We start from the raw sequence: 20377 nt of genomic DNA on the forward strand, positions 1-20377 counted from the left end.
ATACAGGTACTATGGAAAGCCACCTTTGATGTGGTTACAGCTCTGGTAGTAGCCCATGTGAGATCATTCAAACATGTACAGGTAATATGTACCTGGTGTTCCGCTGACCAAGTCTGGTGCTTGTGTGTCTCACCCAACATTACAGGAACATTACTGTTGAATAGAACACATCATGACAATATCTTTGAATGCATCTTTCTGAGTGCCGTAATGCAGTTCATTTGGACCGTTTTGATGCTCCATTTAGGGGCCGTCCACACGACAACGTTTCCAGGTCAGAAAGTTAACGTGGTTTTATCCTTTCAGCCTCTCATCCACATGGGAACGGTCGGTGCTCTGGGTGACATTCGGAAACGGCATTCATTGAAACCTGCTTCCAGCATCGCTGTTTCCGTACGGACCAGCAATAGCTAAAAATTATGTCCCCGCCCCATTCCACCGTAATTATACAGTTGGACCCAAAAGTTTACACTCCCTTGCAGAATTTCTGTTTTTTTGGCCTTTTCTCAGAAAATATGAATTATAACACAAAAACCTGGCTCATGTTTAGTGAAGACTGAAAAGTTGACACTCTCTGGTGGTTTGGGCCTGATAACATGAACACAAGTTGACATAAACGGGTTCAAATGGTCCCTGAAGGTAACCATCTTCACTTGTGACGTATTAGCTTGGAATCAATGCATGTGTAGAAAATCTTGGAGCTGCCTTGAAGTTCAAAATACAACAACCATTACAATACAATACAATACAAACCAACAACCCAGATTAGGCACAGCAAGTGAAGACTGGGGCTGGAGCTGGTCATCGGTTTGAGCACAGACCTAAAACCTTGCTTTTTACTGCACAACACTAGACACACACAAACTAAAAGCACGTCTAAAAACCTCAAGGTAGGGCTTAACAAGAAGAAACTGATGTTTGGGTTGGTCACCTGTCCAGACACAGTCTCAACTTCTTGTTTTTTAATGCACAAGATTAGACACATGCAATCCAGAAAATGATATGTAAATGATACAAAAAGTGGGCTAATAAATTGATAATAAAAGCACAAATACTGCGGATTGCAGAAAATAACAGATGGAATGATACAGCACTCTACAAGAAGCAATGACGTCTGGAAAATTAAATAATAAAAAAAATCCAAAAATTGTTAACTATAATGATGGAAATGGTAATATTAATGATGAGCACAGTTTTATACGTTTTGTGAGATCTTGCAAAAATGTGTCCTTTTTTTTAACCCTTCAATCGGAAGCGGAATTCCCCAACCCTACATATTGTAATGGTAATGGTTTTATTTCATTTGAACATGCATCAGATTCCAATTGAGTGCATCCCATAATCAGTTCCCAGTTCCACATGTCCAAAAGGAGTAGGAAAGCAAATCTTATTAAATCCTACCCCTCCATCTGGTACTTTTACAATCACTGTTACATTTGTTCACTTCCTGCTTTCCTAATATAGTTTAATTTATTTTGAAATAAAAAATGTTTTTTTTTTCTTTACAATTTTTATTTATTTTTTCTCACATATTGAAGTAGGAGTTGATATGAGCATCCAGTGACATAATGGGTACCATAGTAACTGTCAATATAACGATATACAGCAGTTTCACAATCAGTAACTGTAACATTTGTTCACTTCCTGCTTTCCTAATATAGTTTAAGTTTTTTTTATTTTTAAATTAAAAATGTTTTTTTTCATTAAAATTTTGTATTTATTTTTTTCTCACATATTGAAGTACTCTGTGATATGAGCATCCAATGCCATAATGTGTACCAGAGTAAGTATCAATATAGTGATATATATAGCACATCATGACTGGTTCAAGACTCTTCATCCTTGTATTTAGCAAACATCAACTGCTTGTATTGTTTCTTGAATTGGCTCATCGTTGTGCATTGTTTGATTTCCTTACTCAATCCATTCCATAGTTTGATTCCACATACTGAAATGCTATGGCTAGCATAACGTAGTCCTAGCATAGAAGTGTTTCAAATGTACTTCTTCCCTGAGATCATATTGTGAACGATGTGCAAATGTCGTATTTTCTGAGAAAAAAAAACCAACCATTTACTGTGTTACATAAGGCTACGTTACAGTACAAAAAAAGCATCCGTTTGACAGCAATCGTCTTAAAATTCTTTATTCATAAACTTGATGCAAGTTTACAAATTGCTGTACACGGTCAAATGTCGTCAAATGAAAAAGAAAAAAAAAACGTAAAACCAAAGCAAGCAAATCTGTCCAATGGTTTCCAACAACCAGAGTCCAGTTTCAACAAGTGCGCAACGTCTTTCCAGCTCCCGTTTTCACCACTCAAGGTAGAGTTTTGGCATCTGCGGTGGACTGGATTGTGGTTTTCCGGGTTGTGTACACCTCTGCCACATTCCAGTGCTTCCGAGGAAGACGCCCTCCAGTTGGCATCCAATGATCCTTTCGCCTTGCTTTTAGGTCTATGCCAGTTTGGGTCTATGTGCTCAGAAGGCAAGGGCATATCAGGGAGGTTTCCTCCTGAGTGTTTCCAATGTTTGCATTTTCACACCATTTGTATTCAGCACATCTGCCGTCACACGTGGGAAAGACAGCAGTGATGGTGGCCAACGTAAGACAAAGGCAGCATTCTCACACGAGAAGCAATCCTTCCATTTGTCAGACCAAAAGCAACACAGAAAACAGGTCATTTTGTCATCTAGCAGGACTGTTGGAAGTTGCAAACCACTACAATCAAGGTACGTCTGGACTAACAACCTGCAGCACTAAAGCACTAAACCTTGGTTAAAATGACCCTGCCAAGTCAATTCAGCGCAATTCTACTCTTTACAGGATCTTTTCAGCCACAAGTGAGGTTTGCGCTACTAGCATAAACCGCATCAACGCTGCTAGTTAGTAGCCAATAGAAAGCCATCATTGCAGGGGTGACATTTTGACAGGGATTGGGCTTAAACCTCATCCTCAACTTGATCAAATCTCACCGTCTAATTTTTGACCAGTTCTCAGAGGACAACCCAGCTCGGTTTGGTTCTCCGGACCCAAAGACTCCACACGCTTTTTTTAAAAGACAAGAGTGTCGGGTCAATTCCATTATCCAAGATAACCATCCAATCTATGACAACCGGCTCAATTATTGTCCAGGATGCTCATATAATAATAAAAAACATTTGTTAGATAGTTCAAAAAAATATGTGTACCTGTTAATTAAAAAAAAAAAACATGAAAAACATGTGAGTGACGTTCCACGCCGAGCGCTTGGGTATGACTTTGACAATTCCCGTTTGAAGTCCACTTTGTCCAAGCAGCTTTTTCCTCCACTTTGGGAGCAAATGAACAGGGCGGGTAACGCCCTCACATCATATGAAGGAATACTTGTCAGATGAACCAAGCAGACGGGTCTGCAAGAAACGTGGTACACTCCCAGCAAGTCAGATGGGGGAAATACTCCAAAGAAAATGAGACACTTTGACCCATGTTCCCAGTGCATAGTGGTTGGAGGTCCTTAGCCATCCTCCTTAGGGGGTGTGTACCAGCCTACAAGGGGAGGGGTGTATACATAAGAATATTAGTACACTGCTATACCTGGGCGGGTGTGCAATGGTCCACATCAGTGACGAGCCTTACGTACCATTCTTTTCATGGATCTGCACAAGGGATTTGTAAGACTGTTGCGCCCTGGCGAGATTGTACTGGTTCTGTGGGACAAAAACGTTCAATTACATGTTGATATTTCATTTCATTCATCAAACATTTGAACGCTAGCATAAGGCCGGCGAGTCGGAGCCTCACTTTTAGGATGAAAAATATTTATTTGCACATTTGCTGAAGTCACGGTGAGCGTTAGCAAGTGTAAGAGCAACATTAGCTAGCTAATCAGCGAGTAAAATACGTAGAAATGCTGGACTGGAAGCGCTTGCAGTCGGCATGCATCTTGAAAGGAGGCAGGCGTGTGTGAGCCGACGCGGCCGGCGAGGAAAAGCCAGCGTTTTTTTCAAATTAGCAGAACTTTTCCTTCCCCGGAGAAGGTGGATTCACGTACTTCATATACAGTAAACATAACACAGATAAGGATTATTTATGTAAACAAAGAAATAAACGGGACTAAGAAGAATCAGAAAACAATGAGAACATTTTAACCAACATATCAACATGGCGGCGGACCAGACGAGGATGTTTACAGTCTGGAGTTGAAATAGATAGAGAACTGGCAGAGTGGGGAATGAAGTCTTATTGAATCGAACCGTATCGTTCCGAAACCCGACTGCGACAGCGGCATGTCAGACGCTGAGATGTCTGACGGTAATGATGAAGACTCAGAGCTCGCTTCAAAACACAGAATGGTAAGTAACAATGACCTTGCTGTTACTTATTCTTCAATTATTGTTTTAAATGATCGTAAAGGGTTCCTTCATAGCATTCTTAGCGGAGAGCTGTGCCTTTGCTGACGTCACTTGGGAATCGCCCGCTCATGGCTCCCCACCACACCACAAATTTACTGTTCACTTTGAAAAGACTAACATCATCAGTTGGCTTAAACACCAAGTTTAAGCCAAGCTGTGCAATCATGCCAGTGACCCTTGAAGTCGGTTCTGAGTAGAGCTTCAAAATGCAAACACAAGAAATGGGAGTGAGGCAAAAAATATATTCTGGAAGCACCAAAGTAATCTGATCAAACGTTTCAAATTCCGTATATCTGATATCAGCATAAAAATGTGATATCAGTATTTGAGTCTTGACAGCGTGGTCAAGAACAGTTTATCAGTTCTTAAAATCGTGCAGACTTTTTTTTCGACTTATTGTCGATTTGGGAGAACAACACTACTACTTGCTCACGTGACCTTAAGCCTTGTGAGAATGTCGATGTGAACATAAGATAGGCCTTTATTCGACCCTCGGCGGGGAAATTTGCACAAGTGGCAGCACTTGATGAATACATTATTGATGAATACATGCGTCACCTTATTGGCCCCAAACTGAACTCTGGCCTTTCCTTTGACTAGAGTTGCATTTATCTGCATAATGACAGATTCTATGGAATAGGCACTGCTCCAGCCCTGCAAAACACACAAAAATAATAACCCCAAAGTATGAATACATCTTCCGGAAATGATAGTGGTGCAGTGAGCTAACCTTGTTAACTCACCTGTTTTGTGAGAAGTTCCATACACAAGGCTCCTCCTCCTAGAACATAACTGGAATAAAAATATGGGAATGAGTGTGTAGAAATCCATGTGTGTTCAAAATGGGCAGGAAGAGATGAGCGCACACTCACCCTCCAGACAGCACAGGAGAGACAACCCGCACAAAAGGTGGGTCAAAAGGGAAATTATCCTGCCAACACAAAGATTTAGTCTTAGTCTTAAGAGCCTTCAGTGCAAAAATGGAATTTGACAATGAATAATACAACTCACTTTATAAGAGAAATTGAGCAAAATGTAGTCTACTCCTTCCTTTTCTTTTAAGACCTGTAAATCACTATGCAGCGGACTATCCGGGTCTACCCTACAAAGGAAGACAACACAATAATGGACCAGAAATGACACAAACTCATCACAGGCTGGACAATCTGAAAGCAAACTAGTTTTCACCACTTACGTCCTTAACTTGACGTGCCAGTCGTAAAGGCTGTCGTTGACTAGTTCCACTGAATAAATACCTGTCAGATGACACACACACACACACACACAGTTAAGTAAGCTATACATGAAAAGTACACACATGACATCATTATAAAGGCGGGCAGGCCAGCATAAGGTGCAGCTTAAATGTTGTGAAAGCAAACATTCATGCACGGACCAATCTCAAGACAGGATGGAGCTGTTGACAAACTGAAAGTAGCACCGACTGTTTGTTGAGTTGTCCTAATGGAATATCACGACATTGCGATGAGCACATCTCTACATCAGGAGAACCAGAGTGTGGCGCAGAGAGCAGTTTTGGATGGCTCTGCATGCTGTGCTTTAACACGGAGTTCTACTGACGTCAATGCAACACCGACTTCCTTGTATGGGCCGTCAAGTGCCTGCGCTCAGTAAATGCGCACCTACATTTCCAGAAGTCCTTGGGAGCACTTTGGAGTCACAGCGGCGTGAGCTCCGGGCAGGAGGAGTGTGGAGTGAAATTACAAAGACCGTTGGCAGGAAGAGTCTGGAAGATCTAGAAAGCTTTCTGTGTGGGTGGAGTGTAGCTGGCTACACTATAGGAGTCCACAACTCGTTCTCGTTATTCAGTACAAACCAAAAAGTTATTCTGTGATTGGAAATGGTCTGACACACAATTCCAGGTGGACTGTTTGAATTATAATCATTATAATCTTAAACTAACATGGGTGTATCAAATATATAGGCTGGCCCACTGGTCAATTTTGTTAACTCAATGAAGCCCGCGAGTCAAACACCTTGGCCACCCTGCTCAAAAGCACTGCTGTCATGAAAATGAAAGTGGAAAGAATGGTCTCGTGTAATCGCAGATGCTCGTCAAAGACGTATGAAATGTAGATCTTTCGTCATGATTGTTGTGGTGCTACTTTTGATAGTCACCTGTCTTGTAACTCTGTGACCTGTAGATCTCCCTGAGTTCCTTCATGAGGCGGTCCGAGGCCTGCACAGACCCAGAGACTGCCCCCTAAACAAAATACACAAGTAAGAAAATCAGAGTTTTGCAGGTCTCATCTTTTACGCGTTTCGCCTGGCTGTCACTGGCTGAACAGTTTAGCTCTCTTGTTGTCATGTGTGATAGTGATATATATCAGGGCTCGACAATAACGATGTACCAATGGCCCGGGGCAAGTTAAAACAAAATTGGGGCAAGTAAATCTAATCAGTGATATTCCCGTCGGGCAAGTGCACTTTAGCATGCCATCCTGCCAAGAGTTTTTTTTAAAGCGGTTCTTGTTGGGTGTTGGTAAAACACGGACTGCGTAATTCCGGTGGTAATTTGCAAACCAATCCTTGCAAATCTTGAAATGGACCAATCAGAATCGTTTATTTAGACCGCGGTCCGTAATCCACAGTCCGCGTTTTACCCACACCCGTTGTTCGCGATCAACCAATCAGCGATCGTTTGACTACGAAAACATCCATCGTGGCGTCGCTGCCAACATCGTCTAATTCTGAAGGAAACACCAAAAAGTGATGAACCAGTGCCTCCTAAACAAGTATTTTATTAGCGGCAGCAAATCAAAGGATGGCACAGGTGAGTGAATCACATTGCTGTGACAATTTGAAGGGGTCACAATGAAACACCACCGATTAGATCCAATACCAAGTGCTGATTTTGCACAAGCTACAAAATCTAGCGCTTCCATTTCTCTGTGGATTTTTCTCACCCTTGCTTCACAAATTATTGTTTGACCATTGAGCTTTTTTTTCTGAATTAAAAACACATTACTAGTACACAAATGTGTCTATTCAATAATGTTTCATTGTGGTGCACAACTTATAAATATCACTGCTTACTACGACTACGATGTGTAAGGTATTATTTATTTTATTTATTTGAGATTCTCATGTGATGCCACAAAAAATTACATGATATCATTATGGCAGTCTTTTCATTTTACATGGGGCAAGTTCGGGCAAGTAGTTCTCACCTTAAGGATTCTCTATGGGCAAGTCATTTTGGTTTTTAATGTAGAGCCCTGTATATCATAGTGATGTCTTGTCCTCCAAACACTATATGTGTGTTTCTTCAATGAACATAAAGCCTTAGCAGTTTTTTTTTATAATAAATGTAGAATTCAAACTTTGTCTTTATATGATGACAAATGAGCACAAAATACGCACTGTTTGAATGAATATGTGCTTGGTATATGAAGTAGTGTACCCGTCATAAGTAAAATAAATAGTTGACACCTCTAATAGTGATGCAGCCTGGCCACTATTTATTCTCTTAAGCACTACACATTTGTATTTACTTCACATATTTATTTCTAATATTATATTCACTTCATTTAGTCATCTTGAGCTAAAAATAATTATTCAACTGTTTATTCCAAAACATGCATCAAATTAAATTCAGGTTTGTGTCAAAAAGTACAAAATAAAGGCGATAAAAGACAAAAGATATTGCATTTGTTAATATTGAATTCTACTTAGCAAAAATTCACTTCTAATCGCGATAAAGGAGGGACGACTGTACGTGTCAAAAGTGGAGTCGCACACACTGGCCACGTATACATGGACCCAAATATTCCAATTACATTCGGTTTATTTGCTCAAACGGAAAGAATCTACCTTTGTATACACCTCATTCCGAAGGAAAAGTGCCAATCCCAATGAACATATAATCAGTTTCACAGGGGTGGAATATTCCTTTCCCCAATCCGATTGAGTGCGTTCTTCTTCTTCTGTTGTTTATTGGTGGTTGGCAAGCAGCTTTCGGTGTGCATTACCACCACCTTCTGAACAGGAGTGTGGAACACAATCTAAACCCTCCTATCATCGATTCATAAGTCCGTTTTTTTCTTAAAAAAGAATATATATATATAAAACATGTCCCAAATTTAATTATAAAATATTAGCAAGATTGAATTTGATCTTTTCCTGTTTAAATTGATCCCGGGTACCTTCTTTCAGCGCATGCTGAGATATGACGCAACACGCACCTAGTTTTTAAAATGGAGGTGAGCAATCAGCACTGGACTGCGGAAAGTTTTATTTTTGATCCAAACTTTGGAAGAACTGAACATAATTTCAAGACTGAACGGACAAAAAACTGGCAACACAGAATTATTCCAACAAGCAAAAGAAAAACTCTGAGAAGTCGGTATCACGTGATATTGATGTTTATCACATACTACAGTGTTAATTGGCCCTGTACCCTAGAAAGTGCCCATGAATGATACGGGAAAAGGCCGAAATGATACTGTGTCAATGCCCAGGGCAGTGATACTGATAAACTATAGAGTTTAACCATGTCAGTATCAGCCCCCGTAGCTGTCCAATCAGAGCGCGCTGCTCTGGTATCGTGCCTGTGAAACAACCAATCAAAGAACAGTGCACGAGGGTTTGTTTTGCTGCCGTCTGTGCTCTGTGTCAGCGGTTGACACTCCCGGCGAGAGACAAATAGGTAAAATAGCAAACAGAATATTAGAAATGGAACGTTTTATCACCATTAATGAGGAGGACACTCTTGAAATGATCGAAAAAACTAAAAATGCAAATACAAGTCGGAAAACCAAAGGCGACTGCAACTGCAAGAACGAACGAAGACTGGTAGAAAGTATTCCCCCGCCTGAGTTAGACAAATACGTGTCTATGTTTATTGCAACGTTGTTGCCAACGCTATGGAAAGGACACGACTGTGATCGCTAACAAGCTTTTATTACACAACAATACTGGCTACTGTCGGCCGTAACCACGCCGTTGCAACCACCGCCAGCAACGCAACAGTGCTTCCTCAACACGACACGCCCCCACCCCTGGTGCATTCACAGTCACGCGGAACAGTGAATCTCTCAAATCAAAATTCAACTCTCTGGCACGTTACATGATGGAAAAACGAAAGTACGTGATAATAAGCTCATGATTAAATAGTATGTGATAATAAGATCATCACATGGTTTGTCTGGTATCAGGCCCAGTATCATGCCCCCCGCGTGCTAGAATCAGCTATACTGATACTGACACTTGGGGGCATGATACGGGGCTGATACCAGACAAACAATGTGATAACCTCTAATTACGTTTTACTGGGCATGCCCCATTGACTATTCTGTTTTATTATAGCAGAGCATGTAGACCAGAGATTGGAATATTCCTTTCCATGTATACCATTGTTTTCAGAAAAGTCATTCAGAAAAACGTGGATAATGTCAAGAGACAAACTTTTAAGCTGTGTATCTTCCCGCATCAAGGCTAGTTTTCGAACAACACACTTCTAATACTGTTTTGTGGGACATATTTCAACTTTTTTTACTATTAGACCTTTAATACACTGTTATTTCGATTTAAAACAAAAAACTTACATTCAAGTGGTCCTGTCTCTGGTTTTTGCGGATCTTCTCCAAGATTGCCAGGTTTTCCTTTTCAATCCCGTCATCTTCTGACTTTTTGCCTTCTACGGGCTCTTCTTCTTTCATATCGTAATGGTCCAAGTCTTGGTCCAGGTCAATGTCCTGCTGCCACAATCAATCCATGGTATTTAGATACAGGTCATAAAAAATGTGAATAATATGTCAAAAACAATTGACAATACTTTGCTACCTCTGCCATTTCTTCCTCTTCTTCCTCCTCAGACGTCACCTCATCTGATGGCCCATGCTGAAGTGTGGTCAAAGGTCAAAGGTAAACATCCACATTTCTTCCAACATGAGCAAACCAAGTGCTCTTGCACTGAGCACCTACCTTTCGCTCTTGGATTATGGGGCCAGCAGGTAGAGGCTGGTCCAGCATCTCTACATCTGGATGCTGTGGCAGGTTGTAAAGGCGACAGAGGTCACAAATGAGGCGCTTCAACTGCTGAAGAAGCTGCATGCAAAAAAAGTGAACAATTTAGTTTCAACAATGAGTAGAGTTCCTTTCTTTTTTACCTAGTGTGTTGTGCTGGATGCATGTGAGCAAACTTACCAAAGTGCTGCCTTTTCGGACATCCTCTAAGCGCTCCAACACTTCTGCAAGACTTGGATCATCAGAGTCTACGAACCATATCGGGGGCGTTGACGGGTAAGACTCCTGCAGTAAAAGGGCAAACGTTTTCAAAGTGAGTATTGTGTTTCTCATACATTTATTAATTTGTGTCAGCCAATCACAAATACATTCAGACGGTGACAAATAATCTGGCACTACTCTGTGCATTAAAAATATATATACAGTGAAGAAAATAAGTATTTGAACACCCTGCTATTTTGCTATTTCTCCCACTTAGAAATCATGGAGGGGTCTGAAATTTTCATCGTAGGTGCATGTCCACTGTGAGAGAGATAAACTAAAAAGAAAAATCCAGAAATCACAATGCATGATTTTTTAACAATTTATTTGTGTGATACAGCTGCTAATAAGTATTTGAACACCTGAGAAAATGAATGTTAACATTTGGTACAGTAGCCTTTGTTTGCTATTACAGAGGTCAAACGTTTCCTGTAGTTTTTCACCAGGTTTGCACACACTGCAGGAGGGATCTTGGCCCACTCCTCCACACAGATCTTCTCTAGATCAGTCAGGTTTCTGGGCTGTCGCTGAGAAACACGGAGTTTGAGCTCCCTCCAAAGATTTTCGATTGGGTTCAGGTCTGGAGACTGGCTGGGCCATGCTAGAACCTTGATATGCTTCTTACGGAGCCACTCCTTGGTTTTCCTGGCTGTGTGCTTCGGGTCGTTGTCGTGTTGGAAGACCCAGCCACGACCCATCTTCAATGCTCTGACAGAGGGAAGGAGGTTGTTCCCCAAAATCTCACAATACACGGCCCCAGTCATCCTCTCTTTAATGCAGTGCACTCGTCCTGTCCCATGTGCAGAAAAACACCCCCAAAGCATGATGCTACCACCCCCATGCTTCACAGTAGGGATGGTGTTCTTCGGATTGTACTCTTCATTCTTCTTCCTCCAAACACGCTTATTGGAATTATGACCAAAAAGTTCTATTTTGGTCTCATCTGACCATAAAACTTTCTCCCATGACTCCTCTGTATCATCCAAATGGTCATATGCAAACTTAAGACGGGCCTTGACATGTGCTGGTTTAAGCAGGGGAACCTTTCGTGCCATGCATGATTTCACATCATGACGTCTTAGTGTATTACCTACAGTAACCTTGGAAACGGTGGTCCCAGCTCTTTTCAGGTCATTGACCAAGTCCTGTCGTGTAGTTCTGGGCTGATTCCTCACCTTTCTTAGAATCATTGAGACCCCACGAGGTGATATCTTGCATGGGGCTCCACTCCGATTGAGATTGACCGTCATGTTTAGCTTCTTCCATTTTCTAATGATAGCTCCAACAGTGGACCTTTTTTCACCAAGCTGCTTGGTAATTGCTCCGTAGCCCTTTCCAGCCTTGTGGAGGTGTACAATTTTGTCTCTGGTGTCTTTGGACAGCTCTTTGGTCTTCGCCATGTTACAAGTTAAAGTCTTACTGATTGTATGGGGTGGACAGGTGTCTTTATGCAGCTAACGACCTCAAACAGGTGCATCTGATTCAGGATGATACATGGAGTGCAGGTGGACTTCTAATGGGCAGACTAACAGGTCTTTCAGGGTCAGAATTCTAGATGATACACAGGTGTTCAAATACTTATTTGCAGCTGTATCACACAAATAAATTGTTAAAAAATCATGCATTGTGATTTCTGGATTTTTCTTTTTAGTTTATCTCTCTCACAGTGGACATGCACCTACGATGAAAATTTCAGACCCCTCCATGATTTCTAAGTGGGAGAAATAGCAAAATAGCAGGGTGTTCAAATACTTATTTTCTTCACTGTATATCTATGTTTGATATGGCGCTGCCTGTTCACCAGTTGTGTTGTTAGGTTTTCCATGTAGTGAGTCCCTGGGACCCACATGGGGTCAATTGTGTTTATAATCCAATGGGTACCTAATGAAAAACAATGTATTACTATTACTATCTTATCTCATTTTTATTACATTGTAGTGTAACTGTTGAAATGAAACCCACAGTAACTGGCTAGCTGTATACCGGCTAAACTAGCATGTCGCGATACGTTGTACAGTGGGTCACATCTGCGACGAGTAGATCTTTCTTCTCTAGTTGGCTGACGAGAAGGATTCTTTTGTTCCTCAGTTTGATTTTAAACACGAGTCGTTGTTCCCAATGTATCACTTTACTGGATAACAAGGATATCCCGATACGATCGTCAGGATCGGAAGCAATTTGCTGTATTTTTCTATTGGTTTCGGTTGCTGTATCATGTTAGTATGCCAATAGGCACCAAAGCTGGTTGCCACTCGACTCCCACCACGGTGAAGTTAGTTTCACTTTGTACGTTTGATATTAGGCAGCGTACCTCCAGCAGTAGTTCCGCTGTTTCATGGTGCTTTGAGAAAAGTGCCTCTGTAACCACTGGTGGTTTATACTAAGGAACCACTGGTGGTTTATACTAGGGACCATCATTTACTATTTTCACCAGCTCACTGTGATGTCACTGTCACTCATGTGACATGGCCAATTATGCTAATTAGACAATTACATCAGCTGCCATCCCCTGCCATAGATAGATTGCGGGCCTCTGCTGCCTATCAGGGCCTTGGGTGATCTGGAACCTATTCCTGCTAACCTTGACTACACATGGCCAGTCAACCACAGGGTATACGGTCATATATTATCTAAAACTTCCGTAATATTCAAATTTTGAAACCTTCCTATATTCTAAGTTCACTATGCATGTAGTGAACTATTCAAATCCTTTTTGACTGGAGAGGAACAGGACAAAAGCTGCCTTAAGTCCAGTGTGAGGTGACCTGCGTAACGCCTCAAAAGTGCCACAGGCTGATTGACTCCACCCAATTATGGATGATTTAGAGCAGGGGTGTCCAAACTTTTTTCTACCGAGTGCCACGTACTGGAAAATGAGATGATTGAGATGACAATACAATAATTCCTCCAAACAATTGGTGCCAGACCCGGCCGTCAATGATTCTATGCTTTGAATTCTTATGATACATTTTCTTCTCATAACTATGATAGTTTTACTTTATGCATGTAACATAACTTTTTCCTGAACTTTATTTATTGTTTCATGTCTCATAATATTCCAACACAAAAAAACTACATCTTTAATATGTACATTTTTTCTTACAAAAATTCTTGTAAAATTACAACCACTTTTTTCTCCTAATATTTTGACTTCTTGCTTTTTGAGGTTTTCCTGTTTAATTATAGGGCTGGGCAATACATCAATATTTTTTTAATTAGTGATATTTCTTTTAAGCACAATATCAAAAACAAGCATTTTTTTTCCACTGATCATCAGTGGAAAAAAAATGCACCTGAGCTCAATTTTGAGCTTCATGGCAAAAGCTGTGAATACTTATGTAAATGTGATTTTTTTTGTTTTCTATTTTTAATAAATTCAAAACATGTCAAAAAAACCTTTTTTCACAATGTCATAATGGAGTATTTTGTGTAGAATTTTGAGGTAAGAGATTAATTTAATTCAGTTTGGAATGAGGCTGTAACATGACAAAATGTAGAAAAAGTGAAGCGCTGTGAATACTTTCCGGATGCACTGTAGTTATGGCAGCTCCGTATCATGTGCAGCGGTTTTAGTGTTTAATAGTGGACAGTGGTTGAAGAGCAATGATACATTTACAGGAAAAACTAAAACATTTCACTGAATAATGAATGACCAATTGATTTTTTTTAGATAATCAAGCATTTCATTACTTAAATAGACATTGTGCATCGTGTAGCTGGTGGTTACTTTTAAGACTATATATACTACTATACTACTACTAACTGGTGTGACTGAAGCAGGCAAACAAAGATTATGGTATGGAAATGGTATATTATAGATGTTTTGGAAAAGGGGGAAATGCAACAAAAAAGAGCCCTAAAAGACGTTTGGATGGCTCAAAACATTTGATTTGAAAAGCCGTGGTAAAAGCGTTACTTTGTGACGTCCCAGAGGGATGGACCTGCTTTTATATAAACTCTCTGCCATCCCCCCAAGCGCTGTTTACCTGCTAGCAATGCCTCAAAAGGGAACGCCACATTTGTTTACAATTCCTAAAGACGCCACCGTCAGGCACAAGTGGTTGGAGTTCCTGATTCCCAACCAGAAAAAAAATGCATTTTGGGGCCACTATGCAGCTGGACTAGCCCACAGTTGGTTGCGCCAGTTAGCGGCACAAACCGGAAGTGTTTCTATGCACTCTGCAGTGTGCCCAATCACAGCAGAGTGGGCGAGCCTGGAGGCGGGCTGTGGGTGGAATACATTAAAACAGACCACAAACTCCATAGAAAGACAGTTGAATAGGTGCAGATTCTGGAAGAACTACAGTGCTTTCTTTGCTGATTATGGTGTGTAGCTGCTCTATAGGAGTCCACAACTCAATACAAAGGGACGAAAAATGAGCATAATAGGTCGCTTTTAATACTGTCAAAAAGTTTTGAATCATTTACACTTCAGCTCCATATGGCAATAAAGATCATTATATGATTCATTCATACTTCTGTTCATTGATTCGATAGCATTTCAACCAGATTACATTGCATCCGTAGTACACAGTGCATGTTCTACTACTAGTTAGCAGCTAAGAATGCACATGATGGAACACACCTATTCGCCAAGAAAGCCTTCTGAAAAAAAAAACTCCAAAAAGGCGCCAACATGGCTCCATTTCCATTTAATGTGGTGTGCCGATTAACCAAGCTACAGCGATATTGTTGTTATTATTGTTACTAATATTGTTACGCCACAGAACTACATTACTGGTGTCGTGACACCTCACCACACCACACTGGCTAGCGACAAGCTTCACCACACACTCACTCATGATGCCTGAGGCCACTAGCAAAGGTAACGCTACACATTGGAGCTGACGCCACTGCTGTTGTGTTTTTGACGCTAGCTGTAGCCTTTCTTTCAATGTTGCTACATGAAATCAGTGCACCCAGGAAGTTAGCACCGTTTCAAAATTACAGATTTGGCACTTAATACTATGTCAACAATACCCAACACTACTTTGTTGTATCTGTAATGTTGCCAATATGACCACCCATGTTTATTTATCAATTTCATTTGCTATGTAGATCCCTTTAGAATTGATCAATGCATTAAAACTACTGAATAAAAATGTAGTTTCCATTTTGCAGCGTCTAAATAGAAAGGCTACAAAGCTGACTTTGGTTGTGTTGCCATTTTGTTAGCAAACTAAGGGTGCTAACAAGGACATAAAAATGGACATATGATAAATACATGAGGAATTATGTATGAATATGCTGTAATGTACCTAATCAGAGGACCTTCACCGGAGCAGATGCTAATCTAGGTTCCATTGTACTAGAAATGTCCAATAATATTGAGCGACCAGCGTGCATAAAAACAAAAAGATATCAAATCTATATCTAATCTATCAAATCTAATCTATATTGGTATAGTTTTTTTGTGCCCATGATGATATTAGTGCATAAGTGATGACACGCTCCACGAGCAACAAACCAACGAGCTCGGAAAAGTTTTGCCTTATGATTGTAAATATTTCATTTGCAATTGTTACCATAGACGCAGATAAACTGCGTGCTGAGCACGGAGCCACACGTCAACATTGCCGCCAAGAAGGTGCTTCATCAAAGTAAGTGCATTTACGCAGCCTTGACACATCCAATATGGCGGTGGACAAACCCACTCGGTGCACCATCTATTTCTATGATTACATATGTCTATGATACAATATGTTACACATTGCGCCAAACAGAAAACCAAAATAAGAGCGCAAAACAGGAAACAACATGAAAACTAAAGAACACCAAAACTAAAGTCCAACCAGCCATGCAGACCATGACATTAAGTACTGGGTATCGATACTTACTATCAATACATGACACCCCTGGAGAAGTCATATGTAGACATTTGCCGTTTTTTGCTATTTGCCTAATTTCCCCACAGTGTGTATTTGTTGAATGCATCCAGCGGCATCACAATAAACGCTGCATTAAACGCTCATTATGTGGCATCCGTTTGAGGGCAGAGCTGCTGTCTATATCAGTATCGGTAATGAAGTACCGGACAATATCGGATATCGATAAGATATTGTTTAGTGATTTACACATTCCCAAACTAGCCATTCCTTAACACATGACACACTTTACTGAGATAGAAATGTAGTCAAACATTTTAAATTAGTCATATTTACCAAAAATCCAGGAAATCCTCCACAAAACGTTTTTTGTCCTTTATCGGTAACATTTCATTTACAATGCGTTGACGGTTCGAATTTGCCACGATAGTGACAAAACACGAAACATATGATGTTGAGTAAGACATTACATTACACGATGTTGATATTAAGAAAAACAAAGTTATCGACTAAGCGTTCTAAAGTGCTGCTAATATTTATGCTAACACGAATAGCTAGCCTTACTTTCAGTCAGTAGCAGCTAACAGAAGCCACTGCAGCGTCGTTCCTATTCGACTGTTCTCTTTCTAAGTCGTCTTTCTTTACACCTTTCTCGCCTTAACATTTACACCGTCGAGCACGTCTATGTGTGCGCATAAATTGCGGCGAGACCAGAGTCCAGCAGGCTGCTTCGAAAAGACCCAAGCGGGGGCAAAGTGAAGTGTTTAGCTAGCTGGTACGCAGGGAGCTGGCCCGGACCCACCGTGATGTTGCAGTGGATGATCAGCAGCTTCTCTCCTGTTACGTTGAACTGGCAACTCAGTTCGTCGGGTTTCCAGTCTATGATTCGGAATCTTTCGTGGTTTGGGTCAAAGATCGACTCTAGAAACTTCAATTCGGCCTTCAGCCCCGACACCGACATCTTGTGCTCATCTCAAAGCGAGCAGGCCGCTAGCGGAGGGGAAGTCGGGGCGGAATGCAGTCGAGGCGGCTCTGCGGATCTCGCATGTTAGCGTGAGAACAACAAAAGAGCTGCGGGGTAACGTCGAGAAGGAAAGATAAAAGATGACAACGTTCTCAATAATGCAAACGCCGTGCATCATAAAGTCAACGCATTCTTCTCAAATCGACAACTGGAACCCGTTCAAAGAGCGTTTGTTAGTTCATATATTACAAAGACAAGTTGAGGCAGGTACTTGGAAGAAATATTGATGAATAAAAATACGCATGTATGCATCAAAGTTGCCAAAATTAATTAAGAATTGAAATGTGCTCTGTGTTGAACATCTTAAATACATAATTTTATGGACTGTAGGTTTAATAGGGGTTGTCCCCAGGGCCAGTGAGTCGTGTAAAACTGTAAAAATGTATATTTTTGAAACATATTTAGTTCTCCACCCTCCAAACCCTCTTTCTGGCTCTCCTCCAATTTTGGATATTTGCATAAAAGTGACAAAATTGAAATTACAGGAAATTATTGATTGGATTCGGCTCCAGGACCCCAGATTGTCATTGACACAATCCAGGTTAAAGGGCCCCTAACATGATTTATCAACTTTTGCTTAAATATATTATATATTTTATTTTAATTATGTTCTGCATTGTTCAATTTGTTTAAAGCAAACCATTAATTAGCAAAAAGTTTTGCCTCCAGCAACCCACAGTGCCATTATTACTTTTTGGAAGATATGGGTCCCATTACATCTGCCATAAAAGTAACAACAGAAAAAGTGTCATATGAACAGTAAAATATGGTGGTGGTAGTGTGATGATCTGGGGCTGCTTTGCTGCTTCAGGTCCTGGAAGACTTGCTGTGATAAATTCTTGCCGTCCGGCCATCTGTTGGTGACCTCAGGCTAAAACCATCTTGGGGTTCTGCAGCAGGACAATGATACCAAACACACCAGCAAGGCCACCTCTGACCACCCCCTTAAGGGCGGGGGGAAACAAAATGAAGACTATGGAGTTGCCTAGTCAGTGTCCTGACCTAAATCCTAGTGAGATGCTGTGGCATGACCTTCAAAAGGTGCTTCATGCTGAAAAAGCCCCCAAATGTGACTGAATGACAACAATCCTGCAAAGATGAGTGGGGGCAAGTAACTATTATCACTAATTTCCATGGGAGTTTAACTTGCAAACACCAGACAGCAAAGAAGGATTGGCTCCAGCTCATATGCAACCCAAATGAAAATGCTTGAATGGGTGGATGGAAATCAAATGTGGATGTTTCACCACTAGATGGCGCCCGCATACCACCAGCGCTGGAGAGCGGTTTGAGAAGTCAAACCTTCAACCTTTAGCTTAACCACCATGGATGTTGTTTCTTGGTAGAAAGTGCGCACTTTTATTTTAATATGCACCACATAACAAAGCCAAGTCCAGCAAAACTAATGGCTCACAACATTTAGGTACACAATCAAATAAGATTCCGTACCCAAATAACATTGTAGTAACATAGTATTAAAATAAGCTGAGATTTTGAGAATAAAGTAAAAAAGAAAAAGAAAAGAATAAAATGTAATATCACAAGAATAAAATTGTACATTTATGAATGTAGTAACTTTAATAGTACCTTCATATTACAGGCATTGCCTGAGACAGCTATAAGGGGTCACTAATGGGTTATAAGTAAAAGCTTGCCTGAAACAAAAGGAAAGTTACCACTTTTTACAACTTTATTCTAGTAATATTACAACCTTTTTTCACATAAATCAAGTTTTTTATTTAGTACATTCCTGAATTTCCAATCTGAAATTCACGTCTTATTTTTTCTCGGGATTTTACGACTGTGTTCTCCTAAATGTACAACTTTTTTTTTCTCATACACTTTATACTTTATTCTCGCAATATAATGACTTTTTAAAAAATAAATATACAACAATAAAGACTTTATTGTAAAGTCATACAGTATTATGACTTTTTCAAATTTTATTCTTAAAATTATTGAAATAGATTATTTGAATACTCGGCCATGAAAAGGATGGGATTTAGTTGACCTTTGGCCCTGGTCAGAGCTAATATTATGACTTTGTTTTTCCTAGTGACCTTTTCCTCGTAAATTTGCAACTTTCTTCTCTTGTAAATATGCAACTTTTATTTTTTTCTCATTAATTACAATAAAGACTTCATCAAGTCATCAAATTTTAACTTTGACAAAATCTCAGATTATTTGAATAATGTCCCAACAGTTTATTCTCGTAAATTACTTGTTTTTTTCTCATAAATTTATGACAATAATGACTTCATCGTGAATCCATAAAACTTTAATTTTATTGTCGAAATCTCAGATTATTTTAACGCTCGATTGTAGCAGGCATTGCCTGAGACAGCTATGAAAAGGGGGGGGTGTAGGTGATGCTTACTTTTTTTTCCTCTTAGATTTAGGACTTTATTCTTGTGGCTTTTTTCCTTGTAAAATAAGGAAAATAAAGACTTATAAGTTATAAGTTATATCATTTGAATGTTTTTCTTGAAATCTCAGATTATTTAAATAGTCTGTCATAACAGGCATTCTGTTCCCACCTATGGAAAGGGGGTACTTACTTGACCTTTGGCCTGGGTCAAACGTAGTAATTAAAATTTTTTTTCTTCTAAATGTACAACTTAATTCTTGTAATGTGTTTTTTTCTTGTAAATTTACGACTTTATTTTCATGGTATTATGACTTTTTTTTTCTCCGATTTTATTCTTGTAAATTTATGACTCGCAATAGTTTTTTCTCGATTTTTTTCTTGAATTTTCTCGATAATTTTATCGAAAAGTTGTAAAATTCAAACTTGTTTCTTGAAATTTCTGATTATTTTGACATTGTCGTTACAGCCACTGACTGAGACAGCTATGGAAAGGAGGTAATTACGTGACCTTTGCCCT

At 40.0% G+C, this 20377-nt stretch overlaps 1 protein-coding gene across 2 annotated transcripts; it reads right to left on the reverse strand.

The window, feature by feature from the left end:
• Nucleotides 1-2130: 2130 nt before the first annotated feature.
• Nucleotides 2131-17648, reverse strand: LOC131138387 (ubiquitin-conjugating enzyme E2 Q2-like). 2 transcript variants are annotated; one of them, XM_058087252.2, is made up of 13 exons: nt 17271-17648; nt 10563-10667; nt 10341-10463; nt 10200-10256; nt 9962-10111; nt 6534-6618; nt 5590-5650; nt 5406-5496; nt 5267-5325; nt 5138-5186; nt 4953-5048; nt 3623-3689; nt 2131-3528 (listed from the first exon to the last, which is right to left on the reverse strand). In XM_058087252.2, exons 1-13 carry the CDS (start codon nt 17427-17429, stop codon nt 3497-3499), a joined length of 1134 nt encoding a protein of 377 aa, XP_057943235.2. In that variant the 5' UTR covers nt 17430-17648; the 3' UTR covers nt 2131-3496. The 2 variants fall into 2 exon arrangements, with proteins under 2 accessions (XP_057943235.2, XP_057943234.2); XM_058087251.2 differs by having other exon boundaries at nt 9962-10114; nt 17271-17646.
• Between the last annotated feature and the right edge of the window lie 2729 nt (nt 17649-20377).

The sequence above is a fragment of the Doryrhamphus excisus genome, linkage group LG6 (assembly GCF_037039965.1).
Source record: "Doryrhamphus excisus strain RoL-2023G ecotype Guam linkage group LG6, RoL_Dexc_Guam_v1.1, whole genome shotgun sequence".
Lineage (NCBI taxonomy): Eukaryota > Metazoa > Chordata > Actinopteri > Syngnathiformes > Syngnathidae > Doryrhamphus > Doryrhamphus excisus.

What these genes read in the sequence shown, in the direction of transcription:
- LOC131138387 (XM_058087251.2), bottom strand. Translation starts at nt 17,429, where the DNA reads ATGTCGGTGTCGGGGCTGAAGGCCGAATTGAAGTTTCTAGAGTCGATC. An exon ending in TGGAACTTCTCACAAAACAG is followed by an intron (nt 5,049 to 5,137) that starts GTGAGTTAACAA and finishes TGTGTTTTGCAG; the next exon opens with GGCTGGAGCAGTGCCTATTC. An exon ending in GCAGATCCATGAAAAGAATG is followed by an intron (nt 3,529 to 3,622) that starts GTACGTAAGGCT and finishes CTCCCCTTGTAG; the next exon opens with GCTGGTACACACCCCCTAAG.